The 24311-nt window shown below is 38.6% G+C and overlaps 1 protein-coding gene across 1 annotated transcript; it reads left to right on the top strand.

Annotated features, from left to right (window-relative positions):
- The first annotated feature begins 996 nt into the window (after positions 1 to 996).
- On the top strand, positions 997 to 23217 carry LOC124154432 (mitochondrial ribonuclease P catalytic subunit). The gene is made up of 5 exons (XM_046528142.1): positions 997 to 2423; positions 6636 to 6894; positions 6980 to 7116; positions 11528 to 11732; positions 21241 to 23217. Exons 1-5 carry the CDS (start codon positions 1435 to 1437, stop codon positions 21463 to 21465), a joined length of 1815 nt encoding a protein of 604 aa, XP_046384098.1. The 5' UTR covers positions 997 to 1434; the 3' UTR covers positions 21466 to 23217.
- Positions 23218 to 24311: the final 1094 nt, after the last annotated feature.

Below are 24311 nucleotides of genomic sequence, written 5' to 3' on the forward strand. Positions count from 1 at the left end.
ATGATGTAACATGCATTTTTACGCATGTTATTTCCCCCCCCGCTCCCCCCCCCAATCCCTGGTGGGTGTGGCTCCCCTATTTAGGTCCCCCCATTCCTCCCTAATTCCATATTCCTATAGTAACGCCGATGGTTTGAGTTATGGTATACGGAGGCAGCCAACGGCATAGTTCATTTACACACCATGGGAATGAGTAAGGTTGGACAGGAACCCGGTGCCAGCCTTATAGCCAGCGTCTGCTCCTGAGGCCCCAAGGGATCCATGGCTTAAACGTTCCATCCGACGAACGGAGTGCTGCTCTTGAAGTATACCCTCCACACATATCACTCGACATGAAGGATTGGGCGGCAAAGTTTGGAGTGTCTATGCCATTTCTAGGATTTGAACCCGGGCCCACGTTTTTTGTAATTTATTGTAGAAAAGCGGCTCTTTTATGGGTATTTTTTCCGAAAGAAGGAAAAAAGAAAAGTCATGCAAGGGAATAAAATTTTGAAAGTCCTCTCGCACAAATTGTCCTTTAATTTTAATCAACGAAGATTTTTGTATACAGCACTCAAAATTTTTTTACAGGCATCTTCAACTTATAGAAGAAAGAAAAAACGAGCACAATGGATCCAAATGTGTCATCGGCGTCTGCTATTACGGTTCCTGCGCGGTAGTGGCCATTTTCATGGTAGCCAATTCCAGTATTCGGTGACAGGTATTCGCCATGTTGGTCCTCTCATTTAACCTAGGCATGTGGGTTGACTCTCCATTTTCGCGGTTTTATTGTACCTTGAACTTGATGTTTTCATATGGCTGCATTCAGTTCATCTTTAATCATGCACTAATCAAATAAATGCACATAAAAATAGTTGCCATAGCTGATAGTACATTTAATTTTATAAATAAATACGGTAATGTGGGGCGTTCACAGCAGTGAGGGACGTGACGTGAAGCATTAATTTAGAATACTGTACCGAAAGAGGGTTCATAGTGCATATGTGCTTCTTATGGCTGATAATTTATCATTATAATTCATGACTACGACAGAAAAGCATTATAAACAGATTCCTTCGCCCAACGAAGCTGAGATGCCGTGCTTATAGGGGTACTGTCATGGCGAAGAATCACTCCCACTTTTTCAGGGAGGATACACTCTTGCTGTGTAGCAGCAGTTTTCTTCCACCCAACGTGTGCGGCATGAGTGAAGTGAGCGTGAACACACTAAAAGTTATTGTTATAAAGTACCGGTAGTTATTTCTAACTTGCAATGGTAAGACGTACTTAAATCCATAAGGAAGAACCTTAGCATCCCTTTTCTGTTTGATCTAGAGAAGTCCTCATGCGAGTCGGCTGGTTTATATTAGTTGTTGATCCAGTCTATTTTTCCATGAAAATTGTTAGTTTTGTGGCTTAATAATTCCTGTGAAATTTGAGGTAGTCTGCCGGAAAATGTTTACCACATTAAAGCCACACCTTTTTCGGTGTTCAGTTTTAATGTTATATCGTCATTTAGTGAAACACGAAAGAAATATGTGGAATCGACATAGCGTTTTGAAATCTGTCTATTGTGCGATTGAGAATAATGACAGACGTTATGCTAGCCACCGACCTATTAGGGATGTGAATTCTGAAGGATCTGACAGCGACCGCGAAAATCTTTCGAGCGTAGAGGAGGCGGCAATGGAGAAAAAACGACCCGCTCAGCTTAAATTTATGTACGAAGTAATAAAAAGTAGTAATGACTTGACGGAAGAAGGCATGAAGGAGTTCCGTGATAAGGTGGTCAGCGTAGGAAATGTGGTCACTAGCTCGAATATTGACGCAGTAACAATCGGAATGTGTGCGTCTCTCAGGAATATGGATTTCGCAGATGCGTACCTTAATTTTTTAAAACAGAGAGATGTAGAAGTAAATGTAGCCACTATGGGTAGATACATGAAGTTATGCTATATCTGTGGAGAAGTTAGCGATGAAAGTAAAGTCATTGATATGTATCGTTGTCTCACTGAGAAACTCCCAGTTATGGACGCCTCCACTGCAGAAAATATAATTCACGGTCTTTGTGTGACCAGTGAATGGAGGCGAGGACTTGAGCTGATGAATATGGTCAAGGAAACCTCTACTCCTAGTGCTTCCACGTACAGTGCATTAATAGTGGCGGCTTTTCGTAACAAGGATGCCGAGCTGGGTTGGCATCTAATGGAGGAATGCATTGCTGTCGAAAAAACACCTACGGACATGGTTTACATGACTTGGTTGTCTGAGTATTGCACAAGACCGATGCATTCTAATGCCGAGGAGTACATCGAAATGGCAGAAAAATTATTGAACTTTTTAAGTTTCCATGAGCTGGTAGTATCGAAGGAAATCAGTCAAAAGTTGAAGGAAACCTTCGGAAAACTGAATTGGCAGTGCCGGTACACCTACATCAATGAAAGGTGAGTCGTAAGTCATGTGTTTCCATGATTTTGATTTGAACCTATATGCACTTTAACATCTCGCAGATTTTGTGATGTGAAGTGAGCCAAGAGATATCACATTAGAGCTATATTGTTCGCATCAAAAATGTGCCGCCCATGTATTTGAATTGCTCTACCTGCTCAAGAAACATAATAAAGATACTCTTTTGTATGTTCCACAGAAGTTTTAATAACCGACCCTGGTTTCGACAGTACACTATGTCATTATCAAGGTAATAATGACATAGTGTACTGTCGAAACCTGGGTCGGTTATTTAAACTTATGTGGAACATACAAAAGTGTATCTTTATTATGTTTCCTGTCACCAAGTTCCACCAAGTATCGCCTTCCAGCCTTAAACTACCTGCTCAAGTTTTGCACACCTTAGTAATACTTTTATCTTGAGTCTCACAGTCTTAGCATGTGATGCTTTACAAAACTGTATGACCTGGGTCTTCTTGTGATTAGTCCTCATCCCATACTCCTCGCAGCACCTGTCTAACACATCTACTGGTGCCTGCAGCTCCCTCACCGACTGGCTAATCAACACCTGATCATCCGCAAACCTCACTGATTTTATCATCATCCCTCCCACTTTTACTCCAACTTCCCACTCATCCCATGCCTCTCTTACCATCTCCCTAGCATACACTCTAAAAAGTTACAGTGATAGTGGAAATCCTTACCTCACTTGGCTAATGCTTGCCCTCCCAGATTCTCTGTCTGCTACCCTCACTTAAGTTGAAAAATTGCGAGTCAAGGCCATATAAAGATAATGATTAACTCGCCTGTTCCTGCAATGTACGCCTATTTTCTTAAGAATATCCATTAACTTTAACCAGTCCTCTCTATCAAATGCTTTTTCAATATCCGCAAAGTAGGCAAACATATTCAGGTTATGTTCCAGGTTCCTCTCCACTTGGGACCTCATTACCACAAATGCATCTTGAGTTGACTTTCCTTTTCTGAAACCAAACTGATCTTCACCCAAGTACTCGTTTGGCCTCCATTCATCTGCTTAATATCCTCAGGACCTCTTTTGCCATGTGCGATACTAGGTTAATTGTCCTAACATATGCGCATTCTACAGCTTTCTTCTTTTTTGGTAGTGGAATTAGAACTGTTTTCACGAAATCCCCCTGCCAACATCCCTCCTCATAGATCCTATGCACTAATTCAAAAAATTCTCTCTTACCATGCCTCCCTAGATTTTTCAGAAGCTCACACGGGATATTATCCACACCAGCCTCTTTCCTAGCATTAGCATCACAAAGGGCTATCTTGATTCCCATGTCTGACATCCCTTGCTGGAGGTTTATCCACCTCCACTGCATTTTCCTTCTCAATCTTTTTGGCCTGATCATGCTGTCATACAGACCACCACATATTCCAACTATCTACTCTGAACCTGGTCTCGCCTGGTTGCCATCCTCCCATATATAGCCTTAATTCTTGACATGGCTTGCCCTCTGTTGCCACCCAATAGTGACTTAACCATAGCGTATAAAATGCCAATCTCGTCTTCAGAAATATTTCTTTTTTCTCGCACTCACTTTTCCACCAAGCATCCCTTGGCCTCTTGGTTTCATGCTGTAATCAATTATTTGTTTGCCTATACATCCTTTTGCCCTACTCTGTGTCCACGTTCTTCTACTCCCTTCTATCCTTTTTTTCTTCAATCATTACCTGTTATCCATGGCTTCTTTAAACTTCTTCTATTAGCGTAGCCAATTTACTTCTTGGCTACTTTTACTATTCAGTGTTTCAATTAGTGATGAGTTGATTCCAATTTTTTTCAAATTGATTCGTGATTCTAAATTCTGATTCTATCGATTCATACTAATAGGTAAGATATTGATTTATCAATGGCATTGCTGTCATTTAAATTTAAGAATTGAGGGGAATAAAATAACAAAGACATTTAAGTACCCCAAAAAGTATATTTATTAAAAATAGCAAATTAGTAATATAGAAATACATCCTCAGTCTTAATTAAATAAAAAAACCCTTCAGCTGTTTCAGACATAAATTGTTAACTCAATGATATACAGTGCACAAATGGCTCAGTTGTGTGGCGGTCTTTAAGCCCCAAGCTTATTCTACCTAGTCTATTTCCAAAATATTTATCTTCCTAGAATCACAGAAATCTGAATTGGCTTTAGGTGATCTATTCTTGATTCTGATTCTGTGCGCGAGAATAGGGTAGTTACCTTCATCAAAGAAAATGGAAGGCATTGATTGCGATTCATTACCCACCATCAGTGTATTCATAATATACAAATTATTTTGTTTTAGAAATCCCAGTCTAGACGAATGTTAGTGGTCAGTTTTCACCTCATTTGAAAAAGGCGCGATTGGCGGCCATGGGATGCCACTACTACATGCAATGCTATACAAGTAGTCAGGAGTTTTACATCGTCTGAGATTACCGATGCATACACGAGGCACAGAGCTCAGGGAAACATCTCTTAATAATCACCTGTTAAAATTGTCTAAGGTCGGAAAGTTTCCTTTGTTTGATAGGGTATTAATAATCCATATTTAAGCCAAGTGCAACCTGCTAGCAGGGTACTCTGCTACTTGCTAACAGCCTGCATCGTAGCAGCACTCATAGCCTCTCACCAAGGTGGCCTCACACGGTGGCAGCCGGAACCAGAATGACGTCACATGGGCTTTTCCCAGTATTCATTCTTAGCCTTCGCGTTTTCAAGGACTTGTAAATTGTCACTTTTCATTTAACCCTTAAAAATAGATATCATCATTTTAAAATCTAAAAGCGTGAAATATGTACTCCAGGAGTAATAATCTTTTGATTTAGGCAATTAAAAAAAATAGGATTGAATTCGAAAAAAGAAAAGAATTAAATTCTCCTAAGTATTTTGTTTCCATCCTCACTTCCCCGATTGAGGGGTTGCAGTCCCCCTTCACTGCTAGATTTTACTTGCCTGAGATTTGCCTAATTATTTCCTCGAGCTGTTCATACACCTTGTCTACTTCTTCCTTCCTATGAGTGATAATAGGCATGCAAACTTGAACCACCACAAGATTGGTGGGTCACGCCTGAATTTATACCTCCAGAATCCTATTGCTTATCTTGTAACCATCATTACAGTAGTCCCTAAGTACTATCCTTTTACCTCACTTTGGATAGTCCCTAGATATCCATCCTTCCTTTCTCCATTTCCCTTTTTATATTGGTAGCTTACCTCTCCTCAAGGGTTTTTTCATAATGGCGACCTCGAGTATCTTACTGACCTTTTTGCCATGAACAACGTGCGCCCTTTGCGGATGGGTCTGTTCCATGAGTTTCCAAGGCTCATTTGATTGTACTCCATGTTTTCAGGAGGAGATAGTTGGTGGGGTTTCCCACTTCCATTCCAACTGTGTTTTTTACAACATCACGTAGACTACCTTTTGTCTGACTCCCACCCTTTTATCTATCTGGCATGGGTGGCCCTACTAGAAGTAATTGAGAATTACTCCTGCCAGTGCAGCTCTAGGGGTCATTGAATCATGCTAGCCTTTCCACCTTGACAAGGTTTTAGCCCAAGGTGAAGGATTTAAATTAGCATTTCAAAATAACACCAGCATTTTGCAATATAGGATTTGTGATTAGAAAAGTGTTGTTAAAATATCTCACCCAGATAAAATCCAATCCAGATGGCGAATGCTGTAACGTAAAAACAGCCAACTTCTCTGCAAACAGTCACTTGCATCCCTACGCCTTTAAAATGCGCACCAATGAGAGCTTCTAATGTGTGGAATAGGAACTGCTGTCAAACTATTATCAATTGAAAAATTAAGAGCATGTAATGGATAGGACTCAGAAAAAGAATAAGGTAGCCAGGATTTAGGTTGCCGCTCAAGTGACTAGTCGGCTAAGAAGGTTTAATACAAATTGAGAGGTGACAGTGGTGTAAGGTTTGCAGATGGTGAGGAAGCCAGAACGAATCTAATTGTAAGCTGGGCTATTGCCAAAGTATGTGAAAGTGTTCTGGTGGATGGCTGAAGACTGTTTCAGCTAAGGCTTCATCATAATTGGGATTAAATATTTTAGAAATTTTATGTATAAATTTATTGTTAATAATAAGTGTAGATAAATCTGTGAACAAATAATGTTAATGATAACCTCGGAGCAATGTTAAGTAGAGAGTTATGTACATTCTAATTTTTGTACTTGTGCCAAACAGGGGAATGTGTATGAGTTGCAGAGGAGAAATGCACCCAATATTTATATCAAAATCGGAATTTCAAAATCTAAGCCAAACATTCCTGGAAAAAGTTCTGGTTGGACCAGACATTTTCTCCAAGTCGTCGCCTGAGGAAGTCAAAGCTTTTCAAGAGCTGATCACCAAAGAAGCTCCTTTCAACACTGTGATCGATGGGCTGAATGTTGCATATTCATCTGGGTCTGAAAGCCGAGGCCCTCGAAATAATCCTGCTGCAATTGTAAGATCATTCGCATTATTTTCAGTGCTGCTCATATCATTGCAAAATTATTTCTTGTAACGTGATGTGTGTTTTTTTTTTATAGTTGCAGAGCGTCGTTTCCCATTTTGTTGACCTTTCTCACAAAATTCTAGTATTGGGGAGGACTCATATGAAATCTTGGTCCAGAAAGGAGATGGAATATGTGAGAAAAAATTCCCAACTCTTTCTGGCAGAAAATGTGTAAGTATAATTGTAGATGAAATTTAGAATTCCTTTCTTGAAAGATTCCCAACTTCGGAATTTGTATTGTGTTTGGTGGATGAAGAACGTAAAATATGTACTGTCAAAGAGCTTCACTTCTGGTGTAGTGCATTATTTAAGTTACTGGAACTAGGCATGATGGAAACTTTACGGTGTTTCCCGCAAATGCACAAAATGTGCGAAAATTTCACAGAGAAAAAATCATTTGCCTCCACGAGGATCCAGGTCAAGGCAAATGATTTTTTTCTCTGTGGATTTTTGAACAATGTAGTGCATTGGATTGCATACATTGTTTACACATTAACCCTTATAGTGCCAGTGGGCTGATCCATCAGCCCGGGGGTATGTGCGAAGAGTGCCAAGGACTGATATGTCGGCCGGGTTTTTTTACACTCACGCCTTTTATTTTTTGTGTTTCATGCAGCTTTGGTCACTATTTTTAGTATCTGTCATGCTTTAACATTCCTGTAAGTTTTGGGAGCAAATAAAAAAAAAAGTTCTTGAAAACGCAAATGTATTAGGCTTAATATGTAAATTTTTCAGCGCAAACCTACAAATTTGCCAAAAGAAGCCCTGGTGTTCTTCGAGCATACTGGGAAAAATAGGCCGGCACTAAAAGGGTTAAAAAAAGAGAAAGACTCAAAAAGTTTATCACCACTTTAATTTTGAAACATTATTTCAATTACTCTTTGGTGCATGAACATGAACGAATGCGTGAAATTCAAACAGAACATTACGTCTCTTGTCGAAAATTTGGAAGCTCTTGCATTCACACGGCAAAAATTCTTATCATGCATATGTTAACAATTTTTTCTACATATTTGGGGCCTTTAAACTAGAGTGTATAATTAAAAAAACGCTTTTTATCCATAATATGTGGCTTATATAATAAATTAAGAATTTAAAATCGAATAAAATGGTCAAATGTTTGGCCTGTATTCGTTATATTTCTATAGTGATATGGGTACATCTCTGTTGTTAGCCTTTTGCAGTACTTGTCTTGTTTTGTTTGTGAAATTTCCCCAAAGGTTAAAAACGCTACTTCACTTCTAGGGACCTGGGAAATTTAAGTACACACCAAAGTGGATTGGTATTTGGCAGGAGTAATTAGCCTGTTAGTAGTCTATTTAGTTGGTATTATAATTATATTTATTGGTTAAGTTAGGTTTTCATGGTACTTGTTGGCTTTGTTCTATTGTGTACCACTCTCTGGCATTCCCATTGGAAACTCCAAATGCATACCTCTCCTGGAAGGGTCTTTTTTTGCTTTTGTTGCTGGCATTTCAATTTTTTGTCTGCATGGCTTCGGCTCCCTCAAGTATTTCATCTCTTTTGTGGATGAATCTTTCACTTCCATTACCTTCTCTGAAGTCACCAACCTTGAATTTATTTTCATTTGATCTCAATTTAAAAAAAATTCACTTATCTATCATGGATATAACAGTGCATTTTGTATTTTGAAGTTATTTAAGTCATGAATGCTGAATGAACCTTAAGCCAATTGACAATTTCTTAGTGGCTATGATGAAAAAAGGATTGGCTGACAACATAGGCGGATCCAGGGGGGGGCACGGGGGCACGTGCCCCCCCCCAGACCCTTAAAAATATGCTAGATTTTTAGTACGGTCCCATTATCATTTCGTTCGTTTTGTATAACGAGGTATCCTTGTTCCCCCCCCTGAACAAAATCATGGATACGGCCTTGCTTGTGCCCCTCCCAGAAAGAAATCCTGGATCCGCCCCTGGCTGACAATATACATATGTACATACTCGGTTGGTAATCATTGGAAATACCCATTTAAATAGGTCACAATTATTGGCATATGTATCACCTATGCCGTAAATGCCAAGTTAGTAGTTTATGTGCTTAGGTGCCAGCATCTAATTTTAGGATATTTTATAGTTAATTTCTCATTTCATAATTTGAATGTACTCGAGAACTGTTGTACCATTTGAGAGTGATTGGGTGACCATGCTCTTAAATTACTCATTCTTAATTTTACCTCCTTTTGTGCACTTAATTTATTGATTGCACAAACTCTGGACCCGATGGCCAAGCTATTTGATAGAGAGTATCCCAGGGTATTTCAAATGTAAAAATGAGCTGTGCTTGGCCTTTGTTTTTCATTTTGGATGGTTCCATTGGCCTTTTGGAAATCCCAGTTAGGGTAAGTCATCAAGCTTCACAGTGATCGGACCAACTGTGATTGATACGCCACCATGGTCAGAAACCTTCCCAGGCCTAACTCAATACGTCATAACCTACTATAGTTTTTTACTGTCCTTTACTTTCTTAGTAGGACTGATAAAATGAAAATTGAAATATGCTGGTGTCCAAGTATGTCATTCGATGACAATGAATGCAGAAATTTGTTAAAGTGCAACCTCGATAAAATGACACCCCACGGTGCACCAATAAACACTCGCTATAGCGAATTGTCGCTTTACCGGAGGTGGAGCAAATAATGGCCAATACATCTGTTGCGAACAGTTATACAGGAACAGGAGTGGTGCGGCGACAGATAAATTTATATCCGATAAACGTAAGCATAAATCCAGACGAAAGGCGATGTTTTTTTGCATCACTAAATTTCATTACTCAAACAACTAACTATCCAAACAATTTATAAGCGCCGCACTGAATAAAAATCATGCAAAGCATTGTTTTGTCAATCATTATGCCAACGCAGACAAAGCCATTTTTCTATCCACTTAATTAGTGCATTTACGTAAACATTCTATTACTTTGGTATTTTCCACTGAAAATTCAAAAATTAACTGATAAAACTGTATCGCGGTTATATAATGCCTCAAATGTTTCCATAGGTGTACGTTGATTGCTCCTGTACGTTTAGCGGCAGTGAAGTGAAATAACGTATTGCGTTTGCTTCTGCAGTCGAAAATGGTGGAAGGTTGTATAACGTTCCTGCCTTGGAAGACTTTTTCTATCAGATAATGTAATATCTTCTTTATCTACGGTAAAAAGTTTGCTTAGCTTGAAAAATGATGTGATTAAAATTGCCGTTGTTAAAAAAGTTCCTTTTCGATTGTTACGCTCGCGACGTATTTGAAATAATACACCGAGTTTACCACGGCACTGCAAACGAGAGTCAGTTGTTCTGTGAGTTCTTCCAGCGGCCACCAGGGGATGCTCGGCTACCCACGTGACAGGAGAGAGCGCCAGCACGACTCCGACCACTGACGCAAATAGTTCACCCCTGTGAATCCGCAACGGAGAATAAATACGTCCATCCGGACAATTCACGCTGAGTGTCATTGCATCGTACATCCTACATCATCGCTAAGGCGCACTACCTACCTTTAGAGGCATCATTGCAAGAAATACCTCGTACTGCAAGGATTTTGTCGGGGAGTAGGATGTAAAAAAGTACCGTTTCGTCTAGATGTTATATCACGCGGGGAATATGCATAAGATACTTATGATTGGAGTCCTTTCTTCCACGACTTTGGGTTTACACCGCAGGGATCACCTGCAATTATGAGGGGAGATAACGCTTTGGTGCTTTGCATTAGTATAATCAACCTTCCGCACTCTTGGAATTCTCGATTTGCAATCTATCCCTGAAATACTCCGCTTTAGGCTTAGGCGTAGCCCCTTTCTCAGAAGTTCCCGCAGACTGGAGTGGGCAAAACCACCCGAACAAAGCTCCTTATAACTCAACATAGACTGCTCTCCTTGGGCGCTTTTGTTTTTTTTTTAATCGTGAAGAGCGAATAGGAAGACAAATTAATTTCGACACTCTCATATTACTCCTTTCTTTTTATTTTCTCGCTTAGACGTGTTTGGTGTTTTTTTGGCCATGGTGTCTGCCATCAAATGCTTTCTATTCACGCAACTCACGGACGTGCGGGTATGCTGCTGACTGCTTTCTGCCGCCCGAGGAACAAAAGAAGATCAAGCATTTGCGAATGCTAATGCCAAAATATTTTAATCAAAATTAACTACTTTTTTATCGAACGACAGTTTACCACATAAATTTGAGACTGAGCACTCCATTAACTTCATTTCTAACAGATCGCTAGCAATTACAGAGATTAAGGAGTCTTGACGTAACTTTTTCCGGAGGTGAAACACTCGCTATGGCGAGAGCCAACACCAAAAGGGCCTCGTTAAAATGAATATTTATAACATGCTTATTATAGGGTCCATTTACGGTACATCTGCTATTCGTCGTAATAGCGGGGGTCTCGCTATAGCCCGTAATCGCTTTAACGAGGTTCCACTGTATTTCATTCTCTTCTAAACTACTATTATGTACTTGTATTTAAATGCACCTTTAATTTTTTATCACGTATTAATTTGGAGTGGTTCTTTTATTCCTGTATTGTCTTAAGAAAATTAATTAATAATTACGGTGATGCTCCTCAGTTCCCAGGATGACCCATTCGTGTTGTACGCAACGATGAGCAGTGGACCGGCTACCTGCTTTCTCTCTCGAGATTTGATGCGTGGTCATGCATATCGCCTTAAGTGTGCTGAACCTAGCCTTGCGGGTGTGTTTCGGCGGTGGCAGCTGTCCCATCAGATGAGGCTCCTTGGCATCTCCAAAAGCACCAACCGGGTTAACATCAAGGTATGCATTCTATGGCTGACACTTCATTCTCTTTCATGTCCACATGAGCAGGGATCCTTGGAAGTGGTTTTATCATTGGAAGTTGTTTTATTTGAAAAAATTCATATGAACATATTCGTGACCTTGGTTTAAAAGAAAATCTTGGAGCCATTATCATTAATTTATAGTTTTAATGAAAGAGTAGACATGACAAATATTTGTTTTCATCATCGTCGTCATAAGTCAATAATCCTAGGATTGGTTTGACGCGGCCCTCCATTTCACTATCCCATCTGTTAACCTTTTAACAGGTTAGCCTTTTTTTTCTTTCCACCTTCAGGTTTTTAATCCTACCGCAGGTCCTAAGCTATCTCATATTTCAATTTCGTATCCTCATAACTTAATCATAGTTGACTGATGTAACTTCTTGGGCAGTCCCTAACCTGAGACCTGAATGGGGGACTAGTTAACTTCTGAAATATTTTACCCGAGAGAATTCCATCATGTGTGAAATTGGAAAAATTGGAGTTGCTGCGACTCCTCAGGATAATAATATGGTGGTTTGCCCTTGCCTTCCACATCGCAATACTAAAGCAGTTAAAGTAAATATTTCCAAGCCTACAGTGAAATGAGTGTCACTGTGCTGATCCCTGATTGTCTCCACCGGGTCATTCCACGTCAAATCACCCAGAAATTTTCAAAATGACACCCACCGACTCGGATTTTGATGAAATTTTTGTCACTAGCTACTATCACCTATCTAATGACCCATGTAAAATATTTCTTCTCTCACTCTCATAGTTTGCAAGATATGAGGAGTCAAAGTTTGAGATGTTTGCTCAGAAGTGGCGCTAGTGGGAGTCAAATTCCAGAGTGCAGGGCACAGGGTAAAAATTCATAACTCAGAAACCACATAACATATTTGAATGAAATTTTGACCCCTTGTCTATCCAAGTACATAGCTTCCATAGTAATGTCTTTTATTCCCCTTGCATTGTTATGTTGGCCAAAATGATGTCAACAGTTGTTAATTAACCGATTTTTTTAGCTCAAAAACATTACTTCATATTTTCAGAATTATCACCAAAAGGCAGAGCAGTTAACTCATCCAATTTTTTTTTAATTGAAGGTTAATATGTGCTCCAATATACTGTGAAATAAAAATGGTGGTGTTTTGACTGCCACTATGAGTATTTCAGGTTTCACTTTTTTTTCTGCCCCTGTGAGAGGGATTTTGGACACGTACTGTAAGATAATAAGTATAAGTGTATCCATACCTTCATGAGGATATATTTGAAATATTGGTCAGTAAATCTAAGACCAAACGTGTAGTCTAGTGAATGTGGCTCTTGTTCGTACAATTTTTTTTAATAGCAATACTTGGCTTGTGGCAGCTGAGGGTAAAAAAATCCAAATGGCTCAGAAATGTGAAATGATGCTTTTTTCCTGGAATTTACCCATTTTTCGAGTGTTTAGTTTATGGAAAAATTGGTATCAAAATACATTAGACTCTTACTGTGCATTAGAGGATAAATGGAAATACTAATTTAAATAAAATTATTTAAATAATACACTTCAATGTGTTTAAGGCATCTCCCGAACATCTCTGGAGGCTCTCTCGGGCAACTAAATGCTTTACAATACCACCAATTCCATCACATGGGGATATTCCATTGCTTGTAGCAAAGAATGTCCATGATGCCATTAAGGAGAAATCCTGGTAATGCTTGCAAAGATTGAGAAATATTTTGCAGTTCTTGTACCGTCCTGCACAACCATCACTAAAGTAACTCAATTTTTTGACTAAAGTAAAATTTTCCTTAACAAAGCAAAATATTATTCTTTGGGTTTCATAAACAAAAGCTACATTTTGCTCCAAATCATCTGACAAGATGCATAAACTGGAAATAATAAGCTGTTTAGTCAGGTGATCTAGAGTATAAATCACAACAGGGTGTACCGTACAACTATCACTTGTCCAGTGATTCCCTTGTGCCTCATCCTGGATAACATATGAGTAGCTCTCACTGAAGTCAAAGAGAACAGCTGCTTCATGGGGTCCAAGATTTTCTTTCATTTTCTTAAGGTAGTTTGCCTGTACCTTCGTAATAAATGAATGGGGCACCAGTTTTTCCACTCTTTGAATTTAAATTGATAGGTACTCATCAAATGTCACCGTGAAGTTCACCAGTTGATATCTGTCACTGGAAACCCACTGACTGTATGAAACTTCATCTCCGGGGTCACATTCTTCAAACTTTTTCAGCAGAAAGCTTTTCAATTTTTCACGTGAAGGACACTGAGAGCAATGTCGCAGTATACAGTCCCTATTATTTCTAGAGCACACGAAATAACCAATTAGGTCCTGGCTTGTTTCCTCTATATTACACGCACTAAGCAGTAGGTTGACATTTTAATGAATTGTGCAAAAACACACTGAATGCGTTCCAGGACATCCTGCTACCACAAACCATTTTGGACCTAGGTTGCAGAATTTAGAAAAGCCAATTTTAATTCTGGGGAAGTCAAATTTAAAAGTGGAATACAATTCCTTCAAGTTAGCAAGTAATAATCTCTTCTGAACATGGACATTTTTGGAGATACTTATGGAATCTTTCTTTCCAGGCATCATTCTTGAGTACTCATCACTTTCATAGAAAGTCCTAACTAATTGTAATGTTTTATTTTTGCCTTCCCTTTTCTCAATTCAGGTGCAGCTAATTTTCCATTGTCTCTGAAAAGTTCTCTTGCTTGGCGGGCAGTGTACTCACTCACATGAAACTCTTCCATTACTTTCTTCCTGCTCCATAAAGTTGGTACCAATGATAACAGATGTACCTTTCCTTGATGGGTGCTTGATGTGTCAACTTTTTGTTTAATTGACCCGTCAGCGTCCAAAGTTTTTTTTAAATTCACACATATTTCACTTTAAAAAAATATGATGCATATGAACTTCACACAAAGAACACAATTCAAACTGACTGAATAATGGAGGAAACCTTCTACTAAGTATGTGCACTGAAAGGTATGCTAAAATTCACATATTAAATACATTGCCGGAGCATTGGCTCAGCACTGCACTGGGTGCCTATGGCACCCGTGGGCGTTGACGGGTTAAGTCTATGAGCACATCTATATCATGAACTTTCTGAAGTAGATCTTTTGGCAGTTTTGGGTCATCCTTTTCTGGAGATAATTCTTTATCAAGAAGTCTTTTAACTTTCCTTTTAAAATTACTGCATGCTGACTCTACTTTCCTTTTAGCGTAGGTTGACCTTCTGTGAGATGATATGCCATGAAATTTTAAAGGTGACTCCTCTATATCTTGCAGCGTTCTGTTAAGTAGCTTAGTTGATTTTTCTTGGGATACTGTTGTTTCAAAATTCAAAATACTATCATTGCTGTCACTATCTACTGCTTCAACATCAGAAAGCTCATTTCCAAACCTGGAGTGTTTCTGTACTTCCTCCCTACATGGCTGGCATACTTTCATTCCTGGCACTAATTTCCGAAGAGTTGGGATTTTACAGGCCTTTTCTGCAAATTCAAGACTTACATTTCTCAGTGATTTTGATATTTTCTTCTTGTGGCTCTTAAAAGGATCAAGACAATATATTTGGTAGGTTTCATACTTTTTCAAATAGTATATTCTGTAATGTTCGCAGACATTGGACAGGACTTCCCCAGGTACACCACTTCTGAGAGATAACAGCTGTTTTTCAAGCATACTCATGATCTCAATTTTGTTCAGTTGCACCACTGGTGTGTAGCTTTTTTTGAGGCAATCAGATGCAGTTACTTTTCCAATGCTGCACAGTTCAACAATTTGCTCATTTTGAAGCATAGTGGAGACACTAACCTTTTTTAATGTCGAAGTTCACAATGAGCAGCTTTGCCTAACTCATAGGACACACAATTAATGTACAGGTAAAAATACACTGATCGTACACACAGAATAAACTTGGACACCCAGGGAGCATCTTTACACAAGAAGACTTGGCAGAAGACTAAAAGTGGTACCCTAGAATATCTTTTGATTTATCATGCCCTCACTGTGATACATTGTAACACTTTATTCTTCCTAGAGGTTGCACTTAATTCTCTTATTCCTTGGGGAGATGTAATAACACTGAAAAGTGAGGCTGAATAGGTGGGATTGTATTACCTTCTCAAGTTTGTCATGTAATACAATCATATGTGAGGCAGGGGAGAAAACAATGTGGCACATAATGTCAGCATTATCTCTCCCAATGAAATAGAAATTTAATACTCCAGTTGCCATCAAGGAATGTGGATATTGGTGACAACCTGCTACATATCTATAAGTAATACCATTTGCTCTGCCAGCTCTTCCATCACTAAGGGTTTGGAAGACCATACTTCTTCTGTGAAAGTGAGGCTAAATTTGTACAACTCCAGTTCAGCGGGACTCATTTAATCACTTTTTCACAGATCTTAACAAACTTGTACATTGCATGTGCTTATGATGACCACTGGTTTTTTGGATGAGTGCTTTCTAAACACGAGGAAGAACAAGATGTAAAAGTGAAATTTATGCACCCATATCGAAAATCCCCATGTGATGGAATTGGTGGTATTGTAAAGCATTTAGTTGCCCGAGAGAGCCTCCAGAGATGTTTGGGAGATGCCTTAAACACATTGGAGTGTATTATTTAAATAATTTTATTTAAATTAGTATTTCCATTTATCCTCTAATGCACAGTAAGAGTCTAATGTATTTTGATACCAATTTTTCCATAAACTAAACACTCGAAAAATGGGTAAATTCCAGGAAAAAAGCATCATTTCACATTTCTGAGCCATTTGGATTTTTTTACCCTCAGCTGCCACAAGCCAAGTATTGCTATTAAAAAAAATTGTACGAACAAGAGCCACATTCACTAGACTACACGTTTGGTCTTAGATTTACTGACCAATATTTCAAATATATCCTCATGAAGGTATGGATACACTTATACTTATTATCTTACAGTACGTGTCCAAAATCCCTCTCACAGGGGCAGAAAAAAAAGTGAAACCTGAAATACTCATAGTGGCAGTCAAAACACCACCATTTTTATTTCACAGTATATTGGAGCACATATTAACCTTCAATTAAAAAAAAATTGGATGAGTTAACTGCTCTGCCTTTTGGTGATAATTCTGAAAATATGAAGTAATGTTTTTGAGCTAAAAAAATCGGTTAATTAACAACTGTTGACATCATTTTGGCCAACATAACAATGCAAGGGGAATAAAAGACATTACTATGGAAGCTATGTACTTGGATAGACAAGGGGTCAAAATTTCATTCAAATATGTTATGTGGTTTCTGAGTTATGAATTTTTACCCTGTGCCCTGCACTCTGGAATTTGACTCCCACTAGCGCCACTTCTGAGCAAACATCTCAAACTTTGACTCCTCATATCTTGCAAACTATGAGAGTGAGAGAAGAAATATTTTACATGGGTCATAAGATAGGTGATAGTAGCTAGTGACAAAAATTTCATTAAAATCCGAGTCGGTGGGTGCCATGCCTGGGTGAACTGACATGGAATGACCCCACCTTCAGTCATATGGAGAAGAGCCGCTGCCCTCTCCCATGGGGCATAATTGAGAGAGGCATAATTGTTGGCAGCCTCCCATCACCTAGTCATTGAGGCTTAAACGTTACAATTTAGGTAAATTGTAACTAATCACACGAACATTTTGTGAGTTAATCAAGCTTTAACTTGAATGGTGCCGAACCCAGGGTAAAGCAGGCGATCTCGCGGATACGGCAGAAGTGCACCCAGCGACTGATAGGCACACACCGAATCTTCGCCTGCTGCCTTAAAATGGATATTTTTTTTACTTGAACGCAAAATTAAATAAGCTAAATTACTGTTCAGCTATTTTTGACGTTCATTTTTCCTTGTATAGCTATTAGGTGGCAAACTCAGGTGTCAAATATTTACGTAAATTATGCAACCCGATTGACATAGAGAATTTTGCTTCCGATTGTAAGACTCTTTTCTGCAGGAGTTAGGAGGGAAAAAAACCTCGTCTTAGATTCGTGCAAATACGGTACAGGCGGTCCCCGACTTTCGTACACAATGCGTTCCCGAAAACTTGTACGAAAGTCGAATTGTACGAAAGTCGAACCATTGACTTCCATACTAATTAGGGGTTACGTTCCAAAAGAGCGGAATTTACGTACTAAAACCTTTTTTTTCACGGAATTCATTTCAATTGACTTAATTTAAACATTGTATTAATAAAACTCCTCAAATCATCTAATTTATTTCGAAAATACGCAGAAAATGCAAATATAAGTTTAAAAAACAAGAACTCCGTTGGCTATCGAGTGAAACTTCCTCTTGGCGTTTAAGTTGACATTCCACTTATTACGTCCACTATAAATAAAAGGACATATCAAGTAGCATAAAAAAATGTATTCGTTGAACCCGCACTCTGGATACCGTCTAATTTTTACACCAAAATTCGATATTTGGCAGGTGACATTCGTGATCGCGTATATTCCGCATGTTATTCAAAAAAGACAAAATACAAACGGAATTCAGGTGATATTTCGTGCAATATCGTTGCTGAAGGTTTACATGAATTAAACAGCACTCAAACGAAAAAACACAATTAAAAAGAAGGTCTTACTAGTTTTATTGAAAGCTATTCGATGATGTCTAGTCAACTTCTTTTGAAAAATATCTTCAATGAAGGCTTTCCTCTTCTCTTGATAAAGGAGCCTATAGCAGGCAGTCTCTCTCCCAAATAAATCACCTAAATCAGAGTCAATTACCAACAATTTCCTTCATTATATACGTTCATATTGTTCGCATATACTGCCGATACTGCAATTTGAAACAATTGAATGTTGGGATGCGCAATAAACATGGCGGGAATTTTAAAAAAATTACGGACAAGCGTCCGAAAGTCCGAATTTAGCGTACGAAAGTCGAGTAAAAGGTGTCAATTTTGAATGTACGAAAGTGCGAATTGTACGAAAGTCGAGTGTACGAAAGTCGAGGACCGCCTGTATATACATTTCCGCAACTTTATTAATGTATTACTATTTCCTTGCTTGCATACAAAACTTGTTGATGTACATACATTTTTTTTGCTATGAAATAATTTATTAATTTCTTGCAATTTTTTATTTGAGAAAATATTGATTTTCAATGACAAATTATGAATTATTAGGTTGACCAGGCACATCCTCTGGACCTTGGTCCGATGATCTTTGTTAGGGAAGGTCAGGCTTAGGAAAGGAGACTCAATATTACATATTGTATCCCAGAGACAATGTTTATTTCACATGATAGGATAGAGGTTATTTTCAACCATCTGCTATGCTCTAAAATCCACACTGCTCTTCCTCCTATCACCAGTCACTTCCTCTGATGACTTGCTTTCTCAGGATTCAAGCAATATCACCAGAGGAGAGTTGGGGGCAGGAAACTGCGGTTGCATTCCTAGCAGCAACAATTCTGTTCCTTACATCTTACCCCCCTTCTATTGAAATTAATGGATATGTAGACACCAAGACAATTAAAAGATACATTTACCTCTTTGAGAACCAAAATCAACAGCTTTATTTGACAAAATTTGGCCATTTAATTCATTGTAACTCATTGCCTCTTTTTTCTGCAAGCTCGCACCATCTCTTTGTAGGATGAGTGAAAGTGGTGGGAAGTTACATGGTGTATGTGGCACTGATGAAACTGACTCTCATTGTATCCTAAGTGATCTAGGATTATGTGAGAGATAAATGTAATTATGAAATAAATTGTAAATTGGTATTCATCACTGCAAAAAAGTTTTTCATGATTAAGGCAATCATTTCTCATGTGTAGGAATAGCATGGGTGTTTTTTCTTTTGTATCCATTAAAATTTGATACTTATACATATACAGTAAAACCTCTATGTAGTGAACCTCTTCACATCATAAACCTCCATACTTCATACCATCCTTACGGTCCCATGAGATTTACATGTAAATTTACAGGCAAACCTCTTCGTAGTGAACCTCTTTATCTCATAAAACCTCCACTTATCATACCAAGGAGACACCCCCGAGACGGCCTAACTACCTCCGCAAATTGTACTGAGACAACTAGAGACCATTCATGCAGCCGTGATTACGTACATGGCATGACATTTTCAGTGATAAATGTTTCACTTTTATTTTTTTATTATACATCTTTAATATGCTGTAACTTTCACGTTAATCATTACTTGTGGCCATTTTGTTCCATATGAGAGCATACCTAACAGTAAATAAGAAAAAAGGTATCCACTATCCAACTGTCCTTATCATTTTAAGTGACTGTTGAATTAAGAGAGATCACATTGTTTTCTCTCGATCATGGTATAAGTCATGCGATAGTGCTCGCTTCCTGTAATTATTAAATAATAAATATATGTTCAGTAATGCATGCATGTTTGTTTAAACACATAAATATAATGGTTTAAAAGACAGTAGTGCCTTTCATTTCCGAAGGATATGAAAAAATGGTGCCTATCACTGAAACCTCTCTATAGTGAACCTCCATACATCAATTTGTCCAAATTTTGGTCCCCTTCATTACGATGTAAAGAGGTTTTACTGTATCATGTATCGTTTTCTCAGTGAAATCCACGAAAAAGTGGGAGGGGGGGGTCTCATGCATCAGAGTGACGTATTGAACTCTGTTTATAATGTGGTGCAGGCTGCACCTTACAAAGAAGGATTGTAATAAGGCTAGGCCATGTATAACTGCTGCTATAGGGACAGAAGCAAAAATGTTTGAGGAGATTTTTTTAACCAGCCCATCTGGGGATTAAGTGTCTTTCTTCCTGGAATGTCATCCAGAAAGCCTCACTCGAGAATAATTATGCTTGCAGTTGATGGGGATGCATAATTAAAAGAACGCTGCATTTTATTTTATTAGCACTGGCTTGTCTGTATGAAGTTATACAATTCCTAGATGTGTTTGCAGAATGTGGAGGATGATTCTATTATCTGAAGTGAGGTAAACCTATGAAGTCCGAGTATTCCATGGTATTATCAAATGACAATGTGACTAGGAGAATGAATTTATAAATGACTCAATCAAGTTCAGAAATGTTTTCTCTGAGTAAACCAGCATTTCATGTTAAATATGTACATCAGCCATTTTGCTGCTGGAGACTTTTGCTGGGCAATGGCATATTGTAGAGGTCCAAGGATCAGAAGGGTAGCCAATGTTTCAATGGCTTATCAGTCAACATCGTGGAAAACGTGGGAAGACTCAACTCACATTGCTAGTAACTAATGTTTATTTGGAGTTTTGAATTTTAGTTTATTCAAGTGATCGACTTTTGTCTTTTACTACATAACTTTGGTATACTGTTGTACCTGAATTAAAGTCATATTTAGCCTCCTGAAACATGTTGTATTTTAGATGAAACTCGTGTGAAGTTGATGTTGGTTTAGTATTTTTTTTTAGTTTTACCAGTTATTTTCTGTTTGCAAACACTGCAAAATATAGCGAGAGCATGTCTCATTTCAGCTGCCCCTGGAGTTCTCACCCAAAGTTCAAAAAGTGGATGGCAATTGGCATGTTCCAATTCAAGAGGAGGGCAATCAAAATGAATATAGGGAGGGGAAGCAGGTGGTTCCCCGATCCTTCCTGGACCCTCCAACGAGCTGGCTGTGTATATCTCCGAAAAAGTCGGGCAAGAAATCATCATGGAAGAAGGATCATGGTGGATGGAGAAGTCACAGCTACGGGTGATTCACCCTGGTAAAGACGTGTCCTTTTTAGTGAATGGGTACTCGTACCTTTTGTAATGTGAAAATATACTGGTGATGTGATGTATTGTGACATCATTAGGATAACACGATGGCTTTCTTTAGGATTGAAGATGAGAATATAAGAAAAAGTCCGTTGGAGATACCAAAAGGCTCCAAGTGGGTATCCTAACTCTTGAACCCAATAAAAGCAATCTGTACACTCGATAAGGAGCTGTATAAAAAATTAAGCATATTACACTAATTACAATAATATGCTGATTACTCTTACAGTTCAACATTTGTGATATATTTTCATAAGTCTTGAATCAGCCTCTGTTTATTGCCCCATCCCTTTGTGGTACCTGCTGACACTTGAAGCATTTACAAATGAGTCCCTTTCCACCTACCTATCATGTTGATTCTGACTCAAGTTCACAATGGTGAATGAATATCAGTCCATTCACCATTCAGTCAATAGATAGTGTACAAATACTGCCTGGCCTTCCCAACAATTAAATGCAAAGTTTGGCAGAGAAACTTTTTTTTTCTTATTTTCTCAGTATTATTCAATGGGTGATGGAGATTATATCCTACCAATATAGAGGCCTGTAATGGTTTTTGCCTGCCTGTCACTCAAATCATTCCAAAACCATTGGAAACAGGGAATAATTTTTTTCAGGAAGATCTGTTCGCTCATAGGCATAACAGAAAGAATCTTGGGGCCCTAGAAGACCCTCCACTGGCCTCCAGTACATAGTATTGCAAAAAAAATAGCCCTTTGGGTGAATTTATGAGAAACATCTTGCATATTCATTAACAGATGCACGCTAATTACTAGGCACCCTTTGTAAAATTGGGGCCTAAGGGTGCCCAGAACATTCGTTTTTGACGAGTCTCATCAGTGGTTGGTGAATTACCTGGATTTTTCATGCCAGGGTTGATTAAAGGAAGTTGACTTTGAAGAAGACTGGAAGTGTATAAAAGGCCCCTGACTATTTGGCCCGTAGTGGTCATGTTGAGAAATTCATATGAAAATTTTGTTTTATGAGAGAGATTTCTTTATTTTCCTGTTTAAGATAACCATTCCTATCATAGAATGGGAGGCTGTCATTTTTCCAAAGAATGCAATCTCTCATCCTTTCATTTGATTTTTTTAAACAAACAGCAATTAAATGAAATGGCATTCTTACTTAATATTTTTCTCTTCAGTCAATGTGAAATATTTCCTTGGAATTAGCACCAGCATGAGAAGGAATATTTAGCCATTAAATTCGTGGCATAGTTTTAACTGCCATCAATGATTAATTCCCTTAGAGGAAGAGGGAGGTGGATTGTGACCTCGATTGGACCAGGTAAAATATAGTGCAAGTCAAGTCTGAACTTTACTTGTTAATATGACCTGCTGATACTTAAGGTACACAAATTGCGTAATTATGTATGTCTAAGAGCAGGTTTGGGTCAGAAAACAAGGCATTTTTATTGTGCTAAACTTACAAAATCTGTTGGAAAATTGAGTTATTAATTGCAAATATAACTCTTGGTGCCTTGACCATTCAATTACACATATTTTATTATGGTTTTAAGAATAAAGTAGGAAGATACTTTATGTATCTGGTTCACTCATTGGCCAAAAAAATCTGGAGGCCCTAGAAGACCCTCCTATCTTGCCTGTCTTGTGTGGTACGAAATAATGAATGAAAAAAAATTTCTCGTGGTATGATGCACAAAAAAAATAAATGCAAAATAAATTAAATGAAGGAGCCTTTTGATATGACTACATAGCATGATTGTCAATGTCTGTTGGAAGGATGATGACAGTGTCATGAACGGTAAAAGGGGGAGTCAAATTGGATGAAGGGAGGAAGATAAGCATTGGTGAGGGAGGGATTGGTAAGTAGAGGGACGTGTTACATCATGAAGCATGGTGTTTACACTTTTGGTTTTGTTAAGGTTGATGATACCAGGTATGCAGGGGAAAACCAGAATGAATGCATTTTGAATACATATATTCAAGGGAAGATGGTTTGATATTGGGGATTTCAATATTTTTCTAGGGAGCACATTCAGTCGGCAGTATTTATACTCTATTCATTTTATCTCTGCGGGTGAGCTGGTGTGGCCAAAGCAAGAGGAGATTAGGGGAGGAAAGTTTATGGACATGTGACTTTTCCTTTGCCAATCAGCAAACAGTAGGCGTGGCCTCAGTGAGTCGCTCTCAGGCCTCCGCTGAGTGAACATCATGAATCTGCTCTGGAGCAGTGTTTCCAAACCTCACGCGTTCTCCTTGTATGTGACTAAGTATGCCTTCCACCAACGGTGTCTCATTCAGCCCGGTAGCTGACAATGTCATGGGCTTCTGTGAAAGGATTATCCTCAATGCCTTCCAAATGAGTAGGTATATTGTCTCGGCGCCGGGGCCAAAATACCTGTGGCCACCCATGACTCACACATTTTCAGTGACTAAGTAGGGCGGTTATGTATATTTGGCAACATGATGTTCGCTCCTCCTCTATATCGCGGTTCTATCCCTCCCCTATCGACGAAGCCATCGGAGAGTGTCCGGGCTCTCACGAAAGTTCACCCGCTGGCATAAAGTGAATAGACTATAATCGAAACTCCTAATTTGTGGGGTATTGGGAGGAAAAATTTTTTAAAATGATTTTGTCACTCTGGTTACCGTATGGTCACACATATACTGGAAGATGTTTGGAGTGCATATTGAAGTGACATGTTTCTCCAAAATAAAAGAAGCCCAAAATCACATTTATTAATAATTAAGGTTAAGCTACCTCCAGCACTTGGGCATTAAAGGAGGCTGAAAGTCTGGGTTTTTGGAATTCTACTCCA

This window comes from Ischnura elegans, chromosome 2 (assembly GCF_921293095.1).
Source record: "Ischnura elegans chromosome 2, ioIscEleg1.1, whole genome shotgun sequence".
In the NCBI taxonomy this organism is placed as follows: Eukaryota; Metazoa; Arthropoda; class Insecta; order Odonata; family Coenagrionidae; genus Ischnura; species Ischnura elegans.

Bases quoted from the DNA above. Each gene is read 5' to 3' on its own strand.
- LOC124154432 (XM_046528142.1), top strand. From the start codon at position 1,435: ATGTTTACCACATTAAAGCCACACCTTTTTCGGTGTTCAGTTTTAATG. The intron at 2,424-6,635 runs GTGAGTCGTAAG...TGTGCCAAACAG, and splicing joins TACACCTACATCAATGAAAG to GGGAATGTGTATGAGTTGCA. The intron at 6,895-6,979 runs GTAAGATCATTC...TTTTTTTTATAG, and splicing joins GAAATAATCCTGCTGCAATT to TTGCAGAGCGTCGTTTCCCA.